At 36.9% G+C, this 24,176-nt stretch overlaps 1 protein-coding gene across 1 annotated transcript in view; it reads left to right on the top strand.

Moving 5' to 3' along the window:
• Window positions 1-232: 232 nt before the first annotated feature.
• LOC104166827 (SH3 and multiple ankyrin repeat domains protein 3-like) overlaps window positions 233-24,176 on the top strand; it is a gene marked incomplete at its 3' end in the record, with an annotated part of 106,749 nt that continues 82,805 nt past the window's right edge. Inside the window, exons 1-8 of the mRNA XM_009706909.1 lie at window positions 233-436; window positions 9,904-10,107; window positions 11,877-11,948; window positions 12,548-12,656; window positions 12,924-13,075; window positions 13,874-14,041; window positions 17,400-17,516; window positions 22,396-22,473. Coding sequence (XP_009705211.1) covers window positions 233-436; window positions 9,904-10,107; window positions 11,877-11,948; window positions 12,548-12,656; window positions 12,924-13,075; window positions 13,874-14,041; window positions 17,400-17,516; window positions 22,396-22,473 — 1,104 coding nt within the window. The remainder of the gene's footprint in view (window positions 437-9,903; window positions 10,108-11,876; window positions 11,949-12,547; window positions 12,657-12,923; window positions 13,076-13,873; window positions 14,042-17,399; window positions 17,517-22,395; window positions 22,474-24,176) is intronic.

Raw genomic sequence — 24,176 nt, 5'->3', positions numbered from 1 at the left:
CTGTCCTTCTTTCTCTTCTTTAGTAAATTGGTAGCCAGATTTATGTCCATTACACTCTGCCTACCCACATAAATTACAGAAGGAGATAAAAGGAGGGTAAAACATAAAACTTCGTTGTTAAATGTATGTTACTTCCAAGAAAACAAAACTTGTAGCTGATTCATTTTAAAGACTATAATTATAACTTATCTTTTTCTTTCTCCTTTGTATTGGCAGGATAAAAAACTTGAACATGCCTCGTAGCCCAACGTCAAGTGAAGATGAAATGGCACAAAGCTTTTCCGACTATTCTGTTGAATCTGAATCAGACAGCTCCAAAGAAGAAACTATTTATGACACAATTAGAGCAACTGCAGAAAAGCCAAGCAGCAGAATGGAAGACAGTCAGAGCAACACATTAGTGATTCGAATTATAATACCTGATTTGCAGCAAACGGTAAGGCATACTGCATTACAATTAGAAAAAAAAATAAGTGAAAGTAAATTATTGGCTTTGCTGGCTTCCATCTGCAGTAGATCTATTCTATTTTCTTACAATTTTTTGACATATTACAGGCAAAATTTATGTTGTGTTTTCTTTTAATGTCTACATTTTGTACCCCAGTGGTATATCGGACTGCCTAAACTAAAGGCACTGTCCCATCCAAGAGAGCGTATTCAGTATGTTAACTTGGTGAAAGCTGTGGTTGTAAAGCAAAATACCTGTCTGAGATGCATTCAGAGGCATTTGGGCAGAAGAAAGAGAATTAGAGATCTGAAATCTCATCTGAAGATGAGAGTTGAACCCTAAAATCACATTATCTCTGCAAAGCCTCGTGCATACGTAACCCTGCTGTCTTGTCTAGTTTCTCTTTTTATGAGATAGTTTGCGATTGGCAATAGACAGGTCTATCAGGAGATCATCAAATTCTCTCTCTCTTTGCCATATTTCTTGCCTTTCTCTGTCATCCTCCCACAAAAAGATATCGTTGTTAGATAGCTGGTGGCTTTTAGAGCATAAAGACGAGGAAAGAGAAACACGAATAAATCTTTCCTTCCTCCTTTTCTGCTATGCCTTTACTACACGGTGTAGTTTCTCAGACTTCCACCCAGAGAAGTCAATGCAGTCACTTTGGAGGGAGGAATAAAGCGTGGCATCAAACTGTACCACAGTTTTTACAATGACGTGAAATTGCTATTTTATTCTCTCCCACCTCCTCGCCACTTATACTAGAAACATATCAGAGAGGATAAAATGAACCTTTTCTGATTTTCCTAGAGGAGTCATTTGCAAGCGAACTTGTGGGCCTATGGCGACATCTCACATCCCTAAGTCTATTGGATGAAGACAGGGACTTCTCAACAAAAGATTTAATCTCTCACAAAGTGAATTGAAGAGACTTTTTGTTTGTTAAAAAAAGTCTCATTAATTAATTGAGAATAAAAGGGCTTTTTTTTTTTTAATTAAAAGAAAATTTTGGATATTCCTTACGTATTAGAAATCTACAGTCCAAATTCCTCACTTTTTCTCACAAGGAGCTATTAAGTTGTGTTTTATGGTTGAATGTGTAAAAGTCAATGTCTGGAATGTTAGGAGCATGAAGTTGGAAAAGTTTGCTGTTGTAACTTTGTAAGTAAATGAATAATTGTCCTCCAGAAGTGCGACGATAGGAATAACAGTCTGATCCTGGAGAGGGTCTTGGGAGTTAGTTACTGATTCTATCCCGAACCACAACTTGTCCAAGTTGGTGATTAATTATCTAAATTACCCTGGACCTCCTTGAATGCTGTTGTTGGGATTTTCAATTGATGGTACGCATCAGACTTTTTTTTCATTTCAAAGATTATGTTAAAAATGCATTCTTTTTATGGATGTGTGCTACATACATCACTCTGTGCTGACATTTAAGATCCACATCATACTGTGCTGCCATTGAAGATCTATCTCAGATGAAATGATTCCTTTCTTTTTAATTAAGTTCATTTTTAGAATGATAGAGATGGCCTGTCTACAGGCTGACAGGGAAGAGCTGTTTTGACAGTGTGGCCTCAGGCTTGGTTGTAGAGATCTTTTTTTGAAGCCCAATCTATACAGTGCTGCAGAAAGTCAAAGAAATCTGTGTTGGAGTTGGGAGCATTATCTTTTAATTTCTTGTACTTAAAAAATTCTTCTAGATGAGGATTGCTGCTGAAATTACAGTACAATTCCATTAGTTTATATGGTGTGATATTAACCTCTGTGAAGAGGCGGTGGTGTGGGACCCAAGCTGGACAAGAAGGCTTCAAAGGGCAGAGTAGGACTGAGGCTGATGTGAGCCACATGGGATTTTTATTAAATCTTGGTGAAGCAGCCATCATCTTGGGTCTTTCATTTCGGTATTGATTGAAATACTGAAATCCACTGTTGTACATCTTAAATTTAAAAGAATTTTGCCTGTAATGAAGTCCTCTGTCAAGACAAACTCTGATTGGACATGTGTAGGATTTTATTGATGATCCTACCAGCTTGCTGTATCTTTGACTGTGTTCAGTGCTCAATGAATAGATCCAGTAGAATGGAAAGATTAGCTTCACTTGCTAGGTTTACTCTGCTGTTAAGAACAGAGAGATTTTAGCCTCCTGAAGCCCTGTTATTTCATTACTCTATTTTTTAGACTAATAATAAGTTATTTATTGACACTGTTGAAATAGTTATTTTTTGTAAATTAATTTTGTGCAGGAAATTAAATAAATCAAAAAGTATTTTCGGTTTTGTGTTTCATTTGTTCATTTTTATTGCTTTACTTTCTGCATTTTTTTCCTTTTCAATAAACTCTTAATGAAAAGTAACTCAATTGTTTTAATTATTGACACTGTTGAAATAGTTATTTTTTGTAAATTAATTTTGTGCAGGAAATTAAATAAATCAAAACTCTTAATGAAAAGTAACTCAGTTGTTTTAAACAGTTCTATAGCAGATGACCTATTTCTGATTTAATTTATCAACCCACAAGCTCTTGTACAGAAAGGTGAAATCTGGATTCAGGTTTGCGAACAGGAAGACTGATAGCTTACATGTAGTGTAGCAAAGTTTGGAGAAGATCGTAGTTTGTGAGCTGTGTTATAGCTACAAGCCAAATCCAACATACACCCCATTTGCTGTATAATTATGATTGATTAAACATAGGTGGTGTTTAAAATTAGTCTGTTTAATCAAAGGAGCATGAAATGACATAATTTAGTTTTATGTTTTTATTCTTTATTGTTTTTTAAAAAGTATAATCAAGAATATATTTGTTTAAAAGAAGGCAAGTTTAAGATTTTAGATAAAACTCAACCCACTGGGAAGCTTTAAACCCCTAGCTAAACTCTCTAGGAATAAAAGTTTGCTTATCTGCAGTGACTGTGGTGTAAATCACCTTTATTTCCTTGCGTGTATGAGATAAGCACCAAACATCGTAAGTAGGATGTACTGCTGTAGAAAACTTTATAAATTATCACCCATTGTAAGAAATCTGTCTTGTTGCCCTTTTGTATTCATTTGAAATTTTAAAGATAATGTAAACCTTGACAAGTTCATACAAAACTCATGTGAAGACTTACTTTTCAGTTCTTATATCAATTCTCTTTTGTCTCATTTTCAGTTCAGATGATAATCCAATGTATTGAAACAATACTTTGTAGAAAGAGTAATTTCTTACTGCTTTTGTGCATCGTTTGTATTCAAGTAAGTGTCATCCTTAGCACAGGAGGGTGGAGAATACTTGAATAAGTGAAAGATTTCCTGAGCTCAGTAAAATTACTGAGGGAATGGAGGGCATTGAAAGCCATCCATATTCACAAGCATATGTGCATAGGAGAGCGGGTAAAAGAAGCTATATTATCTGGCATTTAATTTCCTGATTTAATAAGCCAGGAGGCTCAGCTTTAATACATCCTTTATGGAGGCAGGACACAGGTGTAAGCACTTTTGACCAGGAGCTGATTTGCAGTGCATCCAGCCCAGAGGGCTCTGGCTGGGCGATGACCCATACTACTTGCTATTGAGATGGAAATGACAGTGACTGGTTCCTCCTCTCGTTGCAATAGCGGTGCCAGGTTTCTTGGCAGCTTAGGCAATATTCAGTTGTGTTTGCCCTTAATGTGAGGATGCTTCATCCACCAGGCAGCAAAGTTCAGTGTCATGCTGTAGGCAGCACTGGTGAGAGGTCTCCATCTTTCCTCCTTGGTAAGCAAAGTTGGCAGTCAACAGCCCCGAGCAGTTTGCTGCCCAAGGCGACTGCCTACCTTATGCGTAAAGGCAACTGTGTCTGTGCATGGTGTGGAATGTCTTTTGGATGTGGAAAACTGGGTGAACTAACGTGTCTGCACTTTCCTCTCTAATGCCTGGCATATCTGACCTCTCCCTGGACCTTTTTGGTTTGAATCCAGGATCTTCTTGTATCCATTTCCTTTATCAGCCCATGTAAGAACACATCACAAGTGATTCTGCCTATAACTGGAAGGAATCTGGTTCCTCTCCAGCAGCTGTTGTCAAGAAAATCTCCTTTGTGTGATACTCTGACAGTGATGTCCAATGTTTTGTGCTTAGAATTGCTCTTTTTCCCAGACTTCAAGAACAGATCCGTCAGCCAATTGTTTTAAAGAATGTTTATATCACTTTGTTATCAACGCATGGTAGTTGTTCTGCTCTTTTGTTTTATCCTATACTTATGTACTCCCTCTGGTTTATGTTTAAAATCAAAATGCTCAGATTCATGTGTTTTACTAAATTCTGATGCTGAGATGGGATTGGGTCTGATGAAGACTTCTTTGAAATGCTTTCTGCCCATCTGTTTGGCTGCTCCACTTCAGTAATGAGCATTTGCTGACTCCCCCCTCTCCTGTTTGTTTTTTTTTTTTTATATTGGACTTGCATGGAAAATGTTGTTTGGTAAGTAGCAGTTTGGTAAAGCAACAGCTTAAGTTGTAGCTACTTTTTGGTTTTCTGCCTCTTTATTGCTTTTTATAGTTTTGTATCCTTTCTTTACGCTTTCCAGCGTTCGTTGGCCTGTAGGATTAAGAATCTTTTCCTTCAGTATTTTTCTTTCTTGGATAAAATGCGTGTTTCGTTTGTGTAATTTTTATCTTATGGATAGGAACCCAGTTGTCACAACTGCAGCTTGAGTCACATTTTTGCTTACGATGCCCCTATTTTTACTTGTTTCCAGTCTATACTACCATCCGCTGCCTCAGGTCTATGCCAGGTTTTCCTTTGCAACTTTTCACAAGTATTCTTCTGGATCCTGTTTTGTGACTGATTGTTCATTGCTGCTTTCTGTTCATAGTTGATCTTCCTTCTTTTTATCTTCAGTTTGACAATGGAAACATTGTGGGTGCTGCTGACATCTCTTCTTATGCCCTTGATCTGGACAGGTGATCTGACTTGCCAGCTGATGGTGGTGTGGCCAGACTAGTTTTTTTGACCTTTCCTCTCATGAATTCTGTGTTTTCTGAATGCATTTTGCTGAAGGAAAGCAGTACCTCCAAGAGTTATGTTGAACACCAAGCACAAATCAAAATGAGCAACTTGCTACATTTTTTTTCATGATACCCAACTCTTATTTGCATTTTCTACTTTTTGCTTGTCACATCCTTAATATCAGCGTCTTCTATTGAAAGGAATAACTTGTATTTTGATATTCTGACAGTCACACTTTGGAGGCAGCTGTACAAACCATATATCATGGTTCCTCTGTTGCAGCGGAGTTCTGTGTGAGTGACAACTTTGTGAGTCTGATGAAAAAGATGTGTTGGTTTATAGATTTTGAACGGATAAATGTTATTCCTCAGAGATTCTGTATCATGAACGTTATTCCCATTGAATTAATATCTTCCCTTTAGCTGGAGTGGGTGAGCTATATTTTTCCCTTGCTTCCAGTCCTTCTGTTGTGCTTAGTGACTTACTGTCACCAGTGTGCAGGAATGGAAGATTATAATTGACCATGTCTTTCATCATCCAAAGAGCTTTAATATCAAAACCCACAGGTCTCACATTTCAGCAACCAATGTTGACGTGCTGTCTTGCTGCTAGACTTGGATTTTGAGTGGCTTAGTGTGGTTGTGACAGTGTTTTTGAGCCACTCAGTACTTCTTTTTTGGTTCTTATTTGAAAGAACTGTTGCAATTTTTATAGTGTGTGTAGCTAGTCTTCAAGACAAACTTACCACATTTTATCTGGTCTTGGGATGCAACAAAAAGGGTGGAAAGAATAGATCCCACATCTGTCAGTGCAAAATATTTTTATGTTTCTTATATGTTTCTGTAGTTCTTTGCCACTAAACTATCCCTATTTTTTTTTTAGACTAATAAATCATTGAAGATTCGAAAAAGTTGTCCAGCTTTTTTAGCTCAGCTACTTTCTCGTTTCCTTATGGTCACCACAACATATGCATCTAATGAGTTCGTTCTTATTTCGTAACTAAAGCAATCTGTGTGTAGATTCTGCTGTGATTTAGCTGATGTTTTCTCAGGATAGAAAGTGTGGCAGTAGGTAATGACTTGTCTACATGATAAAGATGATGACTGTGGTGGTCTCTGCCATGGCCAGGCTGCAAGATGGGCAGAGAAGTGGCAGAGGGGAGGTGTTCCAGGGGCAGGCTGGTCTAAAATACACCTTAAACAGCATTTGAGCAGTCCTTCTTATCCTCTTGTTCAGCAGCTGCCTCCAAGAGGGTGGGAACAACCTCCATCTCTATCCTGCCTGGCTTCATGAGAAGCATAAATAATTGCTTTTCTCACTAGTTTCACTTACCTGAGTCTGAGAAATTTTGATAGGAAACAGTGTTCGGTTATTGATTTGCTTTTTACATTATTGATCTTAATTCATTATAAATTACTAATGGGATCAACATTTATTAAAAGCAACACATTGTTGTTTCTCGTGAATCACTAGAAAACCTAGGACTGTGAATAAATTAGTTTGTGAAATTACTGGTTTCAAAGTGTTACCGTATTTATTCTGTCATTGAGGACTCTCTAAAATATTGTAGCTAGTGTGGTAGAAATACAATAGTGATATAGTTGTCAGATAACTCATTTTAAAACAAGCCTTTGAGGTACTGCACAAGAAGAATTCCTTGCTGCCATTTCAGTCCAGTGAGGGTGGTTAAACTATTATGTCCTGTCCTCATGCATTATATGAATGTGCCAATGTCAGACTTGTGGAAAGCAAAGTATTTCAGAAGATAAATATTGTGCATTACTGATGCACTGTGCTTAAACACTGTAGAAAGATTTATTTTCCATTGGAAATCTATTATGAAGAAATTTGAAATTATTTATAATTTCACCAATTTAGCAAATCTTTGAGAATTAGAAACACATGCAATTATCTGCAATGTTTGCATGCAATCAAGAACAAATAGAACACAAGAATAAACTGAACAAAATTGAACATGTTGAATTCTCAATGCGTGTTAAAAAAAAGCAGACTTAATTAAACTTTGATCAGAAGTTAATGTTTTGTATTGTTAAAATCAAAGCAGTGTCATACAAGTCCAAAAATAATTTGCTTCATGTAAGAAAGACTTTCCTGTAAAACAAAATATGTGTGGTTTCAAAATTATCTTTGCTTCTTCCCATTTTAATAGCATTTCTTATAATCTTTCAGGATGTGTGGATAATAACCAGTCACTGCATAGTAATAGAGCATGTAGAAGTTAAGCTCATAACATAAGTTGTAACTGACAATTTTTAGAGTTGCTGAAAATTGCTGATGTTTGAATTTGAACTTTGTGTTAGAGTTTGAATCCATGTAAGAGTCATGAGGCAAACGAGGTTCAGAGCTGAAGGCAGACAGAGTTTTAAAACGCTTTGCCTTTGCTGCTAAGTCAGTACCTTAACTACAGGGCTGTTCAGGAATGAAAGTACTCTTTATAGTGTTCTTTCTGTCTCCTTCTCTCCTTCCCACCACCATTTAAAAACCCCTAACTTTTCACAAAACATCTTGAAATATAAAACATGTAAGGGGAATGAAAACTGCTTCCTAGCCAACTTTATTTGTGACAAAATCTAGTATCTCATTTGGTGACGTTTTTATATATAAGATTGTAAAGAACTAAAGCTATCTGTTATTTCCTAGGCCAAATTTTGGCTCACCTGAGCACATTGCAAAAAAAGTTTTATCCCTCTTCCCTTGCATACCCCGAAATGTCTTAACATCTGTACTTGAGCCGTATCTGAAGAAGTGCAGTTTGTGCAGGAACTGATGAAAGACAAACCAAGTGGTAATTTTTAATAGTTCACGCCCGTGTGCAGCGGAGCTGGACAGAGCCCAGTGTTCACGAGCTTGCCTTGCTTCCTTGCACGAACCCCTGTAAGATGCTATCACGGCAGCTTCAGTGGCACTGCTAGCCAGCAATGGTGAATAGAGGCCATCTTAGTATCAGTGTCTATTGATAGTCCTCATATTTGTGGGTTAATTCACAGAAACAGAGCCAAACTCCTCAATTTCAGTATGTCGTGATATTCAAAACCAGCTAGTCATCTCTACCCTGATGAAGTGAATGTATATGGAGGACTGGTTGACTGTAGTGTTTGCACAGTTAAAAATAGTTGTAAATTGAAAGTCCTTCATGTCCTGGTTGTACTTTTTACTGTTCAAAATTTTTGCCACTTGATGCTGAAACAGTCAAGAGGACACTGTGAACATACAAAATATTGTGACTTCTGCCTTTGAATTTGCTCTTCAAAATTGAGATATTCAAATGAATTTGTTATTTGATTTGTGTGTATGGGATCAGAGATTACTTTCAGATGTCTGCAGAGCTTGCCAGGATAAATATGTTTAGTTCTAAAAGACAAACTGGAACCATTTTCCTGTGGATGGCCTCGGGACTTTAAAAAGATGCCAACAGATAATGTAGAGGTGAGCACTGCAGAAGCAGCTGTGGGTGAAGTCAAAGGAAATGCTTCACTCTCTTCATAAAACATCAATCTTATTTGTACTTGTACTTCTGTTCTCTTATCTTTACGTACAATTATAATATGAAGAGTAGCAGTGGTCTTCAGAAAAGGCCTGAAGAGCAGTTACTGACATTACTGTAGCCAGAATTACAGCTGTGTTCATGGAAACGTACTGATAAAAAAGATACATCTGTTAATATTTTTCTTTGACCCACATGCAATCCCTGCATCCTGTGTTGAATTGTGAAGGGACAGGGACATCCTTTGAGTGGGCAAAGAAGGGACTCCTGTGCTGTTGGTCTGCCGTGGCAGCTTGGTATGAGCCCTTCTTATGGCCCAGTGTGGGGTGAGTTGGCAGCACCGTACATTCATAATGCACATCAGAGGCAACAAACTGGTTTCTAGACATTGCCATGTGCTGGAAGCTCTTAACCAATGACTGCAATGTAAACTACAAATGTGAAATTCCTAAATTCCAGCTTGGTAAGAAGCAGAGAACTGGAAAAGGTCTTCCAGGTTTTCAAGTCTTCTGGTGCTTCACATTGTAAAGTTCCTTCCATAAACTTACCCTGAGATAAATGTAGCTTAAAATGAAGTAGAATTCTTGCCTGAATACTGTTTTTTTGTGAAATTGTTGCATATCAGACTGGTTGTCAGAACAGCCTAGAGTCAAGTGGATGGTTAAACATCTTGTAACATCCCTTTCACTTGGCTTTTCAAACAGGTTTACCATGAAGGTACTCTTTCTCTGAAGTATATGATCTCTGATGTTTGTGGAAGGACTTGAGATGTCCTGTGTTTTCACAGTACTTATAGATTAGTTATTATAGAGGAATGCATGTCTGAAATGTAATTCTGTTGATGTATGTTTTGTCATGGAATTTGTAGGTTTATTGTGTATGTGTGTATATATTTGACACTTGCAAATTTTAGAATGTAAGATGCTATTTAAATGTTTTTTCATTAATTAGATTTTTTTTTAATACTTTCTTTTTGCAGAAATGCATTAGATTTAACCCAGAAGCTTCAGTGTGGGTTGCAAAGCAACGGATTTTGTGCACTTTGAATCAGAGTTTGAAAGATGTCCTGAATTATGGACTGTTCCAGCCTGCAAGCAATGGTAGAGATGGGAAGTTTTTGGATGAGGAACGACTTCTTAGGGAATACCCACAGCCAGTGAATAAAGGAGTTCCTTCACTTGAGGTATTTTTAGATCTGATATCTGACACCTTTGTATTCTGACAAAAACTATACAGTAAGCTGTATCTGAGGTTTCTACATGCACCTGAATTGCACTTGGGAAATAGTGATCAGCAAGTCTGAACTTGAACCCTTGCTCACAGGAGTGCTGGTGTTCACTTGCTGGGTGGAGCTGTTCCATGTGTTATTCCCAAAAGGCTGCAAAGAATCAACCCCCGTGAGAAACTTGATTTCGGAGTTTTCCTCTGCTGAGAACACAGGAGATGTACCCTGTTCTGTGACTTAATAAAGAAATGTAAGGTTCTAGATTAAGTTTTTGGCTCAGTAACCAGGCTTTGCTTTCTGCCAAAGAGAGGGTCTTTCTGTTTCAGTGAAACCTTTTTTTTTTCCTTTTTTTTCCTTTTTTTTTCTTTTCCCCATCTATTTCCCTCTTTGCCCTCCTTCAGAGCGCACAGATTTCCTCTGTCTGTCTCCTGGAAAAGCAGTAAGGGAAGAGAGGGTGTGTATGTGCGAAGCAGTCACACACAGACACTGGAATTTCCCCCCTCTCTGTTGCTCATGCAGAGGCTGTGCAACTGAGGGATAAACTGGGCAGAACTATTATGGTACTGGACAAATGTGGAGCAGGGCCAGATCACACTGAAACACAGTATAGCAGGAAACTGGGGCATGAAACTAGTATTTAATTAATTTTGCGATTGCTTGTAGGGTGGTACATCAACCACTAATAATCTGCAGTTAATAGACCTACTCCACTAGAACACAAATCCAAGAATAAAGAACCAAGGTCCAGAGAAGATTTCAAGTCCTAGCTTTTCTAGCAGTTTATTTCAGAGACTCAATCACTGATGTCCATATTAATAGCCATAAACAAGTTAAATAACCGTTTTATTTTTTTCTATCATGTTGTTTCATGAGTGTTCACTGTTTGCAAAATTCTTCTCACTGTGGCTAGAGGATTGCAATTCAGGGATTAACAGCAGTCTGGTGAAAAGCTGGTATGAAAGCTTTGTTCAATACAGTCTCCTTGTCCAACAGACATACTGCATTCTTTGAATTCTGCATAGTACTATTAGATAATAGTAAATTGTAACTATGTAAACCCCATGATTTTTGCCATAGATTTTGCTGCTCTGGCTGCAGCATAACAAACTGTTCATGGTAAAATGTGAGTGAGTTTCAGCCAAAAAAAGAGGCAATCCTCTGAACCTCATTCACAGGACCAGTCTTGTTAAACATCAGAACTATTCCCATGTCTAAGTTCTGCCTATGTTGATTAGGGGATTTTTCAGGAATCCCTTTTTTTTTTTTTTTTTGTTTTTCCTTAAATTTCAGAAGTGCTAAGCTGATATATTGAAATATGTATTTTTTTAATTTAACATGCCTCCCCAGTTCTTCTTTCTGCCTGAGACTATAAATGAAAGTGCACAGATACCCTTAGGGAAAAGCTCTTTTCACTGTAATTCTTGCTTATTTATGTAGATTCTAGAGACCAATCTCATTTCTCATACGCCTCCACTGATTTCAGTATATTTATACAAGATATGAATTTTACTTACATGAACTGTAAAACTATGATGCCACTATGTTAAGCAGAGCGCTGATTATTGGTGAATATTCAAAATGAAATACTAAGCCTTTTTTTTTCTTTTTTCATTTTGCCTAAATCTACATCATCATGGATGATACTTTCTGGTAAGGTCAGAAAATTGTGTTACAAGATTTTAAGCAAAATAGGACATTTAAAATTTATTCTTTTTTTCCTCCCTCAGTTTCGATACAAGAAGAGAGTGTACAAACAGTTCAATCTTGATGAAAAACAGCTGGCCAAACTTCATACGAAGGTATGCCCAACTTACTGGAGAAGTTAGCAATTGCCTACTTAGCCAAGTAATGTGTTTGGGAAACAAAATAAGTAGGAGTTCGTTACCACCTGGGCCAAATGCTGAACAACAAACAGTGTGTACTGTCAGCATCAACAGGGATGTGTGAATTGTGATCTGGGAATTTCTCTCATAGAAAAATTACCAGGTTTGACTCTTCCATGTGTATACTAGTAATTTGAAATGAATGTTGCTTTGTAAATACAGCATGCTTTCAACAAGCTGCAGAAATGCCAATTGATGTCTTTAGACTCATTTGCAGGTCAGAATAATAATAATGATCACCATACACCATCCTAATTTCTTACTGAATGAATCTTTCACTCATTTTTTTCCTTAAAACTATAAAACCTAGAATCTTCTTACTGTGTTTGACCTTTGCACATTATAAATGGTAGGGTTTATGCTCTCAGTATAAAGTCAGGTTCTTCAGGAATGTGAATTAGCTACTGTTCAATGATGTCAATGGATAATGACATTAATTTACAGAATATTTCACTTTTAGTCAAAATTTTATTTTTAAAATTAGAGGATGATTCATTTGTCACTCTTGGTTTCAGGCTAATTTGAGAAAATTTATGGATCATGTCCACCATCTCTCAGTGGAAAAAATCACAAAGATGTTGGACCGAGGACTGGACCCAAACTATCATGACCTAGAAAGTGGAGGTCAGAACAATAAAACAAACCAGCAGCATAAAGTAGTACCTTGGGTTTGTTCAGCCTAAATTGATTAACAGGCTGAATCTCACATATTCTTTCTGTTGTCTTCATAACTCTAGGCTAATGGAATCTGTATAGTTTTGCTGTCCGAAGGGGAAAGTTGATAATTTTATGATTTTCTTTGAGCAGCATTTTAACTTAACATTTTTAAAGCAAATGTCCTTTTATAGATTTGCTCATCTTTTTTCAAGTACATGCTATTCTTTTCTTTAGAAACACCCCTAACTTTGGCAGTTCAGCTTGACAATACAGTAGAAGTAATAAAAGCTCTGAAAAATGGAGGAGCACATTTAGACTTCAGAGCCAAAGATGGAATGACAGCTCTGCACAAAGCAGCCAGAGCCAAGAACCAAGTAACCCTCAAGGTAAATGCTTCCAGTAGCAAATTATACATAATTTCTTAGAAAAAAATATGTAAAGGAGAGTGTTTTGAGTTAATTACTGTATTGTCCTCAATGAATCCTTTACTATGTACTTGTTCTAGTTATTTCTTGTGGCTTTCAAGTCTTAGAATTTGCTTTCAATAAAGGGTCTTTTCATTTCTTTTTTTTTTTGGTAGGAATAAAAAGTGAAATTTAACCTTATTCATTGATACATTGGGAAAGATCTGTCTGAGGAAATAGGAATAGTGTTATTGTTGCTTATCTCTTTGAAAGCAAATGCCAGTGGCATGGATTACACGTATATCTTAACAGAGTCTCTTCTGTTTTCTTTTGTATTTTAACAGGTATTCTTAAATCACCTTCATAGTCTGGATTAAGTCTTATGTTTATGGCTGTTGCTTATTTCCTTTTGACAGATATTCAAATTGCATGACATTTTTGATAAAGCATCTTGTAACTGAAGAGGTGAATGTGTTGCAAAGGTGATGCAGCATTTTCAGAACTGAGATTTCTGAACTTAATGAGAGGATGGAAATTGGACATTGCCACTCATCCTATCTTTGCTATCCCTGTAGGTTCCTTTAGGTCCTAACTCTTCTGAGGTCATTTCTTGCTTAACTTAGTCTGTGCTGCGGCCCATTCTATCAACTTATTTATAAGTGAGCAAAAAATAAGACGTTATGGCAAGTATCAACCTTATAAATACTTTTTCAGGTGAAGTCCCTTTGTAGTTAGAAGTCCCTCCAAAATATATTTTTCACAGTTTGGAATTGCTTTCAGACTCTTTTAGAGCTTGGAGCATCTCCTAACTACAAAGACAGCTGTGGCCTGACACCACTGTACCACACTGCTGTTGTGGGAGGCGATCCTTACTGCTGTGAACTGTTACTTCACGAACACGCCACAGTCAGTTGCAAAGATGAAAATGGATGGCAAGAAATTCATCAGGTAGGAAAGACTACTTTTTGTTTGGCGTTGAAGTTGTATAAGGAAATGTGCCATGCATGTTCTGTGGTTAAATGCTGTTTTGAAGGCCTTTTAGGTATGTATGTTTAGCCTGTGTACATACAGGTATAGAATTTCTTCCTTTTTCTATTTGCTGATCACTTTGCATGCTACTGTGGTGAATTAGAAGTGGAAACTGGTCTAGTGGAGTTCTGTAACTTTGAAATCCTATGGTTACTGTGGATTTTGCTGTAGAAATTGCACTAGTCATTTATGTAATGGACTCTTGGAAGTTTAGCATCCTATTAGTGGCACTTCAGTTTAAAAGTGTGACTCGATCTTTTTTGTTAGATGCCAATTTTCGTATCCTTGGTAATGCTTCTTGTGTGTTTGTCGGATGTACTTTCTCCTTTCTCTTGGGTGAACTTTACAGGAAGATTTGGGTTCCCGATCCTGCTGCTAGGATCCATCAGTATGTTCCACTGAAGGATGTTAAACTCTTACAAACTCACAGTTTGAGTCAGTTTTCATTCCCTGCCTGTGTGGAAGCTGTGATTCTAATGATTTTTCTTTTGCTGTTTGTACATGGGTTTTCCTTTCCTCTCTTACATATTCAGTGTGTGGATAAAGGTGATAGCATGCTCTAGAAAGAAAAATTATTTTAGAAAGGTAATCTTTTGAGGTTTATGGTGCTCATGATACCTTGAGTCAGCTATGGTGCCAGAGTTCATCAGGTGCTGGCACATCTTGGTCAGCTTCACCATAGCTATTGGGAAGGTAGAGCTCCTTCCTCACTAAAGACCTAAACTGTATCTTTTAAAAAGGCCTATAATGTTTAGTAAGGCATTTTCTGAAAAAAACTTTTTCTTTGAATTCTTTTATCTTGTCTTCTCTAGAAACATCTGAATATTATGCAACAGTTGTGTAAGAATACTGATTTCTCTGTGCATAGCGATAAACTCAGTAATTTACAAAGTTTGAAGATTCTAGCAGTCTTAATGTCATTGCAGCTATTTTATGCCTTTTCTCTATATGAATGAGTTTGAGTAATCATAAAAAATGGAACTGACGTAGTATTATCAGATAAATAAAAATATGAGTAATCAACCTTACAGGTCTGCTTAGGTCATCTAGGCTCACTTTCTTTTCTGTACACTAATCTTTTTAACATACAACTTCTTTTCTTCTATGAAAGAAATGAGAGATAGCTTTGGTACCCAAGTTTGGGCAGGAATCTGAGCTTTTTGACTGTGAGTATGTTCGGGTTGAGGTTGTTTGGATCCATCTCTAGTAGGGGAAAAAAAAGGATTAATTTACTACCATCGTTTCTGAGCATGAGGAAGAAATGGGTTGTCTATATCGAAGTATTACCCCATCTGGACTCCCTGAAAATGAGAGAAAAATTCCCTATTTTGAAAACCCAGCCTTGTATGCGTATGATTGTTATTTCTCATAATGAAACAGAGCTTTCCAAACCCATTGTATTGGTTATAATTCTAAATAAATCAACATTTACATCTGGATTGTGGGCAATCTGTTTTCAGTGATCAATAATACAAGCATTCCTCAATGAAATAGAAAGGTGGTGGTATGATACAATCCCATATGTTGTCATCTGTGTGAAGAAGGTGAAGTTACCTTGCATGGCAAGGAAATAATTGGTAGCAAGTATATTTTTCATTTTGCTAACACAATCTTTAACTGGAGAAGTTAAGCCTCTGGGTTACCCTTGTAGCAAAGGGGAGAAGGTAAGGTGGCGGTTCATGCTAGGATAGTAATAGAAAGGATATCCTCTGTAGATACCTGTCTCTCTCCGTTGACCTTACTGGTGAGCCCTGATGGATGGTTTGGACAGTTCACCTACCATGCAGACCCCTATAACGAGGGGAAGTGCATCTCCCTTGCGCTGGTTGTCTTCCAGCACCTGTCAGACTGGCAAAGAGGAGGCAAATCCTGCTCTGGCAAAGGAAACAGGGCCTGCTTCCAAAGAAAGGGTCTGCTTTTAGTCCAGTTTATTGTAGTAGGAATAGAAAGTTGGAATAAGTTATTCTATTTTAGGAGTTATTGTAATAATTACATCAGCACAGTCATACCTAGATGTTGAGTGAGACTTGACAGAATTGATAATTTATGGCTAATTGTGCATCTGCTCTAATTTCCCGCACACTCAGAAACACAGTTATGGGTTGGTACTGTTTCTCCCTTTGCTCGTTGTTGGATGTTTGGTTTCTGTTGCCAAGTGTTAAAATCTTCCTGTTCCAGTAGCAGCTAGCATAGTATCTCCCTTATTTTGGCAAATAATTTGTAAATGAACAGACTATTTAATAAATACTGTTTTTTTCCCTTTCTGTGTGTTAAAAATTGAAAATGGAGGAACAAAAGATGTAGTGGTTTAGGATACTAGACTGGGATTTGGGATGTCTCACAGATTTAATTTGTGCATTGAGCAGTACACTTGATTTTTCTCATCCAAATTGCAAGATAGGTCAGTTTTTAACTCCCACTGAAGTCAGTAGTAATGAGGTGCTTAAGATGGACTGAATGGCTTTGTATACTTGTATCTCTTACCTTAAGTTCCATATTATTATATAGGAATGATACTGATCTGAGATGATGCAAAGTTAAAAACATTAGAAATTGGGAGGTGCTCAGTAGATGTGCTATAAAGAAGGTAGTCAAGTAAATGAGACTGATGAATGGAAATACTGTGATCTTTCACAAACTTATTTGCTAATCAGGAAACTTTCTGATTTCAGTGGAGCCTTGTTCATAGAGGTTTATTTCCAAGTATTCAGGGTCTAACACTTTATTTGTGTGAGTGATAAAGTAACTCTTGAAGATTTTCCCACTTTTGGATTGGTGCCATGGGTATACTGTGTGTCTACTTGACATCACAGAATCAAGGAGATTATTGAATTTTGGCCAGGTTTCCCTAAACTGTTTTCACACCTTAAAAGCAAGATTTGGAAATCTGATCATCTTCAGTGCCATCTAGTGGGAAACTTTCCGAAGATTAACAGGACAACAAAACTTACCTTTTGTCAGTTTGCTTGTCACATTTGACAGTAATGAATATTAGTGGATAAAAAGTGCCAAGCTTTATATTTTCTCGATCCCTTAAACTACCATTCCTCAAATAAGCAGGTGCTTAAACTTATGCACAGACTTACTGTACCTGAAGTGCACACGCTGGCGTTTAGAGGCAGCTAAACGCCTCTGGGTGTTAGTCCTCCCATTCAGCCCAGGGATGGTTCTAAAAATTAGACCCTAAGTAAAATAACATCTTCTCTGCTAAAAATCTTTACCTGGAACGCTTGCTTAGATTGTATAATAACCATAATATTAATGTGTCTCTTTACAGGCTTGCCGATACGGACATGTCCAACATCTAGAGCACCTCCTCTTCTACGGCGCTGATATGTGTGCGCAGAACGCCTCGGGAAACACAGCGCTGCACATCTGTGCCCTGTACAACCAGGTGAGCTGGCTCACCCCACCTCTTCCCGCAGACCCTGCGCCGCAGAGTCCTACGGTCCTTTTGCAGTGACATAAAGGTCCCCAGTGGGAGCTGAGGGGAGCCTGGAGTCCCCTCTGCGTAGGTAAGTGGGGAGGGATATCTTACTTCAAAAGAAGGTGAGTCTGGGGAGTCCAGTCCTGTGGAGACTGGAAACCAGAGCTATGAGAGAATGACGTGTAGCCAGGAAAAAAAAGACCTAATTGAGGTACACGTGCTAAATCTTTCATTTCCATCCACAGAAACAGAGGCTTGTTGAGTTTTCTTTTGAAGAAGTTTACTGCTTTGGTGTTATCTTTTCCTGAGGTGCAGTTTCCTCGCTTTTAATAAATGCATTTGGGATACATTTCCCGTTATTGTTGATCCATAGAGGCAAGTTACACTGGAGAAGAACATAGCTCAATATCTTTCATTTGATTTATTTAATATGCAGTGAAGTGTTACAGGTTTTAAACAGTGGTCTTAGAAACTAGAAGGAACATAATTTAGAACTATTTTGTTACTATTTTGTTCACTGATTACAAATAAGGCTGCTCATTTTAGGTAGCGAGAGTATGTATCTCAATTAGAAAATAAACTAATATCATGTTCTACCAGCTTTTTTTTGTATCATATCTAAATATGTGTTTCCTATTCAAAATTTATTGCTGTTTTGCTAGAATTTAAATTAGAATTAAATGAGAAATACTTGGAAAATACTGCGGAAATGTCTCTGTAGATTATACAGAAAATACCTGATTCTCTGCTGTTTACAACTTCTGTAGTCATTTACAAATAATAGAACCATTTGATTTGATAGTATTTTATACTGTCTTTGCATGGATGGGGTGGGGAGGGAGTGAGTTTTACAACTATCTTAGAACACAGCACATATAATGTTACATTGAATTAGGAAAACACAAGTCATGAGATGTGGCTGTAACTAGTGAAACATCTGTTAAAGCATCTGCTTCTTAATTAATTATCATCTTAGTTTTTTTTTTAAAGTCTTGTTAAGACAGATTCCTCAGGTCTAAAATACACTCAACTTTTTAAAAAATAGAATTTTGGGTGTAATTTGACATTTTTCAAGGCTGTTGAATTGATGTGTGTGTCATAATTGATATCAATTCATAAAGAGTCTAGCTGTACAGATCTCCCTTGTTAGTGCTGATTATTTGAAGTATACAGCGTAGCAGTGAGAGCAGTACCCCTATGGACTGCTTCTTGCTCATTGTCTACCAACCACCTTCCACAGGCTGTAAGTACCTGCATCAAGCAGTTTAAGTTTAGCAGTGGTTTCTTTGCTCAGCTTGGATGGCTTCTGTGACTGTAGTCATACAAAGCTTTTGCAGGTCTGGACGTGTTAAAATTCCTAGAAAACTTTGCAGAGAAATGAAATTCACCTTCATCTTAACAAAAATTTTGCATTTAGGCTTCAGGTCAAGAGCTTAAGCTCTTCTGTTGAAAAAAATATTTTAAAATGTTCACTTTAACCTCATGCAATTCACTTTTCCTGACTAAAAATTTTGAAGCCCAGACCATAATGCCCCTATAAACTTAAAAACATGAACTCATCTCTATTTTTTTTTATAACCATTTTATTGTGGTGCTTTCATGGCTATAGTTGTTTTCAAGATCGTACACTTTTAGCAAAGGTTATGCAGTATGATGCTGAAATTAGAATAGTCCTGTAGAATGACAGTATATTTCATGTAAAGGTGTGTTTTCCTCCTGACCTCAGTGGAAAAAATTATTCTGTAGAAGGCTTAGAGACTCTAATTAAAATTGCATCTACAAATTCGCAAAAATTTTCATAGTTATTAAGCTTGGCTTTGTGAATGGAAGTTTAACATCTTGTGATTACACTGTCATGCTTCTGTTTTCCTTAATCAAGTGTATATGCAAATAAAAAATTTTTTCTCAGGGTGTTGTGAACCGTAACCTATGCTGATTTTTTTCAGCGTCCCTTTTATTGAAAGTTGTTAGCTAATGTGGAAGGAATGGTGTTGGCCTTTTCTGGATCGAGGGGATGGGAAGGACAGCAGTATCCTTTTTACCTCTTGGTTCCTGTAGATGGAGTCATTACCCATTTGATTTTCCCTTCCAGTGTCCCCTGGGGAATTGGGATACTTTCTGAAGTTGGTAATTCTGTTTTCCTGAGTGTCAGCTAAGTGCTAATCTGAATAAACTCTTTTTTCTTAAAGTTATTTCATGGCCATCCAGTAACTGTGAAATCTAGAAATCTTATACCCCCGTATTTTGCAAATAAAAACACTGAGATGAAGTGTGCCTTCTTTTGGTCAGTGGGTTGGTTTCTATATGAACACTATTGTAGTATTAGATCAGGTAATTAGCGCTCAGACAACAAATTAAATCTAATCTGCTGACAAGACCACACTTCTCTGTGAAATTCTTTTTAATCTTGTGAAGTCTAAAAAACTACTGCATATTCAGTTTATCTATGATATAATGAATGAACAATACTAAGCACTCAATATCAGAAGTTACTAGGTTGTCAGAGCTAAAATATGTGCAGACAGGAGTTATGACATTTGTAGGTAGCACCTTAACAACAGAGGGCTCTAAAATGTGGAATTTCCATCGAATTAACAAAAGAAAAGCAATCAAAATAATTTTTGGAGGTGGCTTTTTTGCTTATTCTGACTGATTTCTTCCCCTTAATACTGGAAGGATGGGGAGAAGACAAAAGGGAGAGAGGATGAAGCTAAGAATGCTTCTGTTTGTTTTAAAAGAATAAATAAACAAACAAACAAGTGCAGTGCTTCATCCAAATAAGTTTTCTTGAAAATTCTTATGTTGAACAACTCTGTCAACTTTTGTTAAAACTTTTCTTATCAAAACCATTTAATAAATAAATCACTTCGCATGTTTTTTGTTACACTGCAGACAGTTTAGTTCAATTTGTAGAGGCTTTTTAAATGTGTAATTCTTTTGGGTTTGTAGTGTTGAATTATTTATTCTGATAACCAAATGAATAATCAGCCAATAAATACAATCTTAATATCATTATTTATATCCTCAAGTTCTTGATTAAAATTGGGCATTTTAATGCTAAGGGGTTCTACTAAAATTCCAGTATGTTTACTGAACATTACCCGCTGGTACAATGGAATAGTTGTTATTATAGGAATGTAATACAGTGTGCAAACGTAGAATCATTTAGGAGTCAGTCAAAAAGGAATTATTGGAAAAGTAACCGTGAAAAGAACTCCTCCCCCCCCCCAGCCTTTAGGTCTTAATCTAGATTGCAGCATGTTTACTTCTTTTGGATGATTGCTAATACAGAAAAATGAGAAAAACATTTTGACATTTTGCACATTGCTCTTGGTTTTCTTATGTTTAGAGATACAGAGAACACACCTGATGTGCAGATTTCAGTGCAAGCAAATGAGACTATTTCAATTAATTATATATAATTAAAAAATTACCATCTATGAGATGATTGTTAATGTACCATCTTGAGATATGATCCATTCTGTTGTTTCAGTCTGTTGTGCAGAGTAGGAGTGTGGGAACAAAAGGATATCTTTTGGGGGTATTGAATCTTTGGGGAAAAGGTAGAATGGCCTGCTCCCCAGATATATGTAGGACAATCCTGTGATGGAGGAGACTTAATAGGATCAAGAATCTAATGTGATAAATTAGAAAACACAATGACAAAAATTATTTTCAATCATAATTTCTGCACATTCACTTATGACTCAGATCTAGTAAATAAGCTTTATTTCTGTCACTAAAATAGCTAAATTATATGATTTTTTTCCTCTGGCTGCAAGTTTACTGATAAAAGTGAAAGGTAGCACATTGAAATACCTCATTAGGGAGAACTCCGTAACACAACATGACAAGAAATCTGGAAAGCACAACAAAATTTACAGAAATATTTATGATGAGGACCCAAAACCATTTTGAAATGTGAACTGGTTTGCATAAAGTCCTAAGATGAACATTGAAGATGACAAGTAGGAAACATAGGCTATATATGGATCATCAAAAAGTCTAGTATTCTGAGGACCGTGCCCAGAACCGCAGAGGATTTCTAGCAGGTGATGGTCAGTCATGTTTTACAGCAGTGTAAAGTGGTGACTTAAGGAATACACTGTCTTGGTCCAAAAAATTGTTTCTAAGGGATTTCATTTGCAGATTTCCTCAGTTCAGAGGGTCTGAAGCCATATTTTTCTCATGTAAGAAGTGCTGTGTTGGGTTTGTGCTCTAACTGTTAGTATTTTTTATGGGAAAAGACAGAAGGTAAGACTGGTCAGTGCAGTGTATATAGCCAAACCAAATAATTTCAGGTACATTAAAAAAATTATCATACATTAAATGTTTTAAAATTGAAGATAGGTTGGAAAAAAAAACGAAATAAGTTTATGCAAGTGGTAAAACTGCTTTGTTTACTTTTTAGCAGTAAGGGAGAATATCGTTCATCTCAGCTACTGCTTACTGTACTGTAGGGGAAATAGTACTGTTCACAAAATAGGCAAAAACCATATGAGAGTCAAACTTCATTTTGAAGTAACACATTTTCAGCAAAATCTGATTTTTCAAGTCTGAAATTTTCACAGTACAGTTTCTTAAAAATTTAGTAAGAGATTTACCTCTCACTTTCCTCTACATTTCTTTACAGTTGTGTATTGTTTCTATTCTACCACAATGAAAAGCACCTAAAGCCTTGTCATATTTAAAGCATTATTTTAATAACTTAAGTTCTCAGATTATTTATTTTGTTTGCTTCTTATCTAAGAAACTATATATCAAACAGCAACACTTCTCAAAGCCACAGCATCTCTTTAGTAACTGAAGACCCTTATTAACAAGTTTACTCTTCTACCATTTTCAGGAGAGCTGTGCAAGGGTGCTGCTCTTCCGGGGAGCCAACAAGGAGATTAAGAATTACAACAGCCAGTCTCCATTTCAGGTAAAAAAGAAATACCCCTTCCTCCTGCCCCCCAGAAATATTTGGAAGAAAATCTCATGTGAACTTGATTTTGTAGAGAAGTTACACTGCGCAAGGCTGAGAACAGCTGTAGAGTAAGATAACCATCATTTTGAAAACTGTAGCTTTTGTGTAATGCAGTAAGTGAAGATGTCCTGGAATAATTAGGAATGAGAGAAAACCACCCTCCCCCTTAGCTGGTCTGGTGACACCGTCAATGAGTTTGAGAATTATATGGGCTGTTGATGACAAAACATGAAATCACTGGTGTCCTGCGGTTGGATGTGCCTTGCTTTGTGATTATATCCAGTCCCATGTAAGAGAGATCTAAGGAGTGCCTGGGCAGCTAAGCTTTGCTTGGCCCCTATTGACTTAGCCAGAAAGAAGCTCTTCTTTCCTTGGATGTGAGGCCAAGGAGCGGGGCTAAGTTTCAGGGATGGGATTGATTTAATGCACTGTCAGTGGTAAAAGTTGAAGCTGTCATCTGTATCTCCGAAAGAAAATGAAGTCTTTCTTTGGATTAGTCAAAATTTACTAGATGTTTTTTCACCATTTTCTTATATAAAAGTACCTTCAGAAAGCTCAATTAAAAATCCAAATGGAAGAAAATTGTTTCTCCAAAGGGTTGTCAGCTATGGCTGACAACCTTAAGCCCTTATTTCTGAAGCAGTCTTAATTAGCCTGGATTTCAGAGAAACATTCATAATGCAAACTGACATGTGAGAAATAGGGATGAAAGCTGTAATGTTTTAAGAAAAAGGAACAGAAAGAATTGTTTTCAAGTTACAGAAAATAGTGCTTCTGGAAGAATGATGGCACAGTACCATTGAAAGGAGCTGTCGTGTTGTGAAACGTGAGGAGACTATTTCCCAAAACCAAGTAGTCTCTCAACCAAAAGAAATCCTGATGTAGCTTTGCTGGTTTTATCTTTCCCAATACATCCTCGACCCACTTTGGGTAACGCTGGCACAGAATTCGAGGAGGACCACCTTTTCTCTCGTGCTTTGACAAGTGAAATAGTTGGAATATTAACTATATCCGTGTGGGCCTCTGAGCTGACTCCTCAAAGTTTACATGCAGATAACGCCTCTGAGTTTCAGGCTTTTAAAAAAAACCTCAGCCAAATATTTCTGTATCAGTTTAATTATCTCCATATTTTGAAGGTTTTCTGGACATAAGTTGTGTATCTCAAGAGCTTGAGAATTCTGCCTGCAAATCCCAGATCATTGTTTACTTTTGGGACCATTTTCCCAAAATTGGGGATACAGTGCATTAATAATTTTAATTTTAGGCACCATTTTTGGACTGCTAATAGTTTGCCATCTAAATGTATGTTAAGCGCAAATTCACTAAGTACTCACTGCATCTTAGAATTATGGAGTGATTAAAAAATGGAATAGCAGAAAACCATAATGATTGGAGGGATATGTTCCAGTGTCATCTCTTTACTTTGAGAGATTAGATTTTTTTTATTACTTTATGTCTTTGAGATTAGCTTTTCTTTTTGTTTTAGGATTTTTATGCGAGGAAGGTATATGGCAAGTAGAATAGTTTCCATTTGTGTTCCCCTTTGTGCTGACTGCTGCAACATTCTTGTTCTTCCCCTTAGAACAGAAAAATACAGGGGAATAAGGCAGAAAAGAAAATACTTGTGAAAGCTGGTGCTGATGGTTGTAGGGCTTCAA

The sequence above is a fragment of the Cariama cristata genome, unplaced genomic scaffold (genome assembly GCF_000690535.1).
Source record: "Cariama cristata isolate BGI_N322 unplaced genomic scaffold, ASM69053v1 scaffold2979, whole genome shotgun sequence".
NCBI classification, from domain to species: Eukaryota; Metazoa; Chordata; class Aves; order Cariamiformes; family Cariamidae; genus Cariama; species Cariama cristata.
Note: the sequence above shows the minus strand (reverse complement) of the source record. Positions and strands in the feature narration are given on the sequence as shown.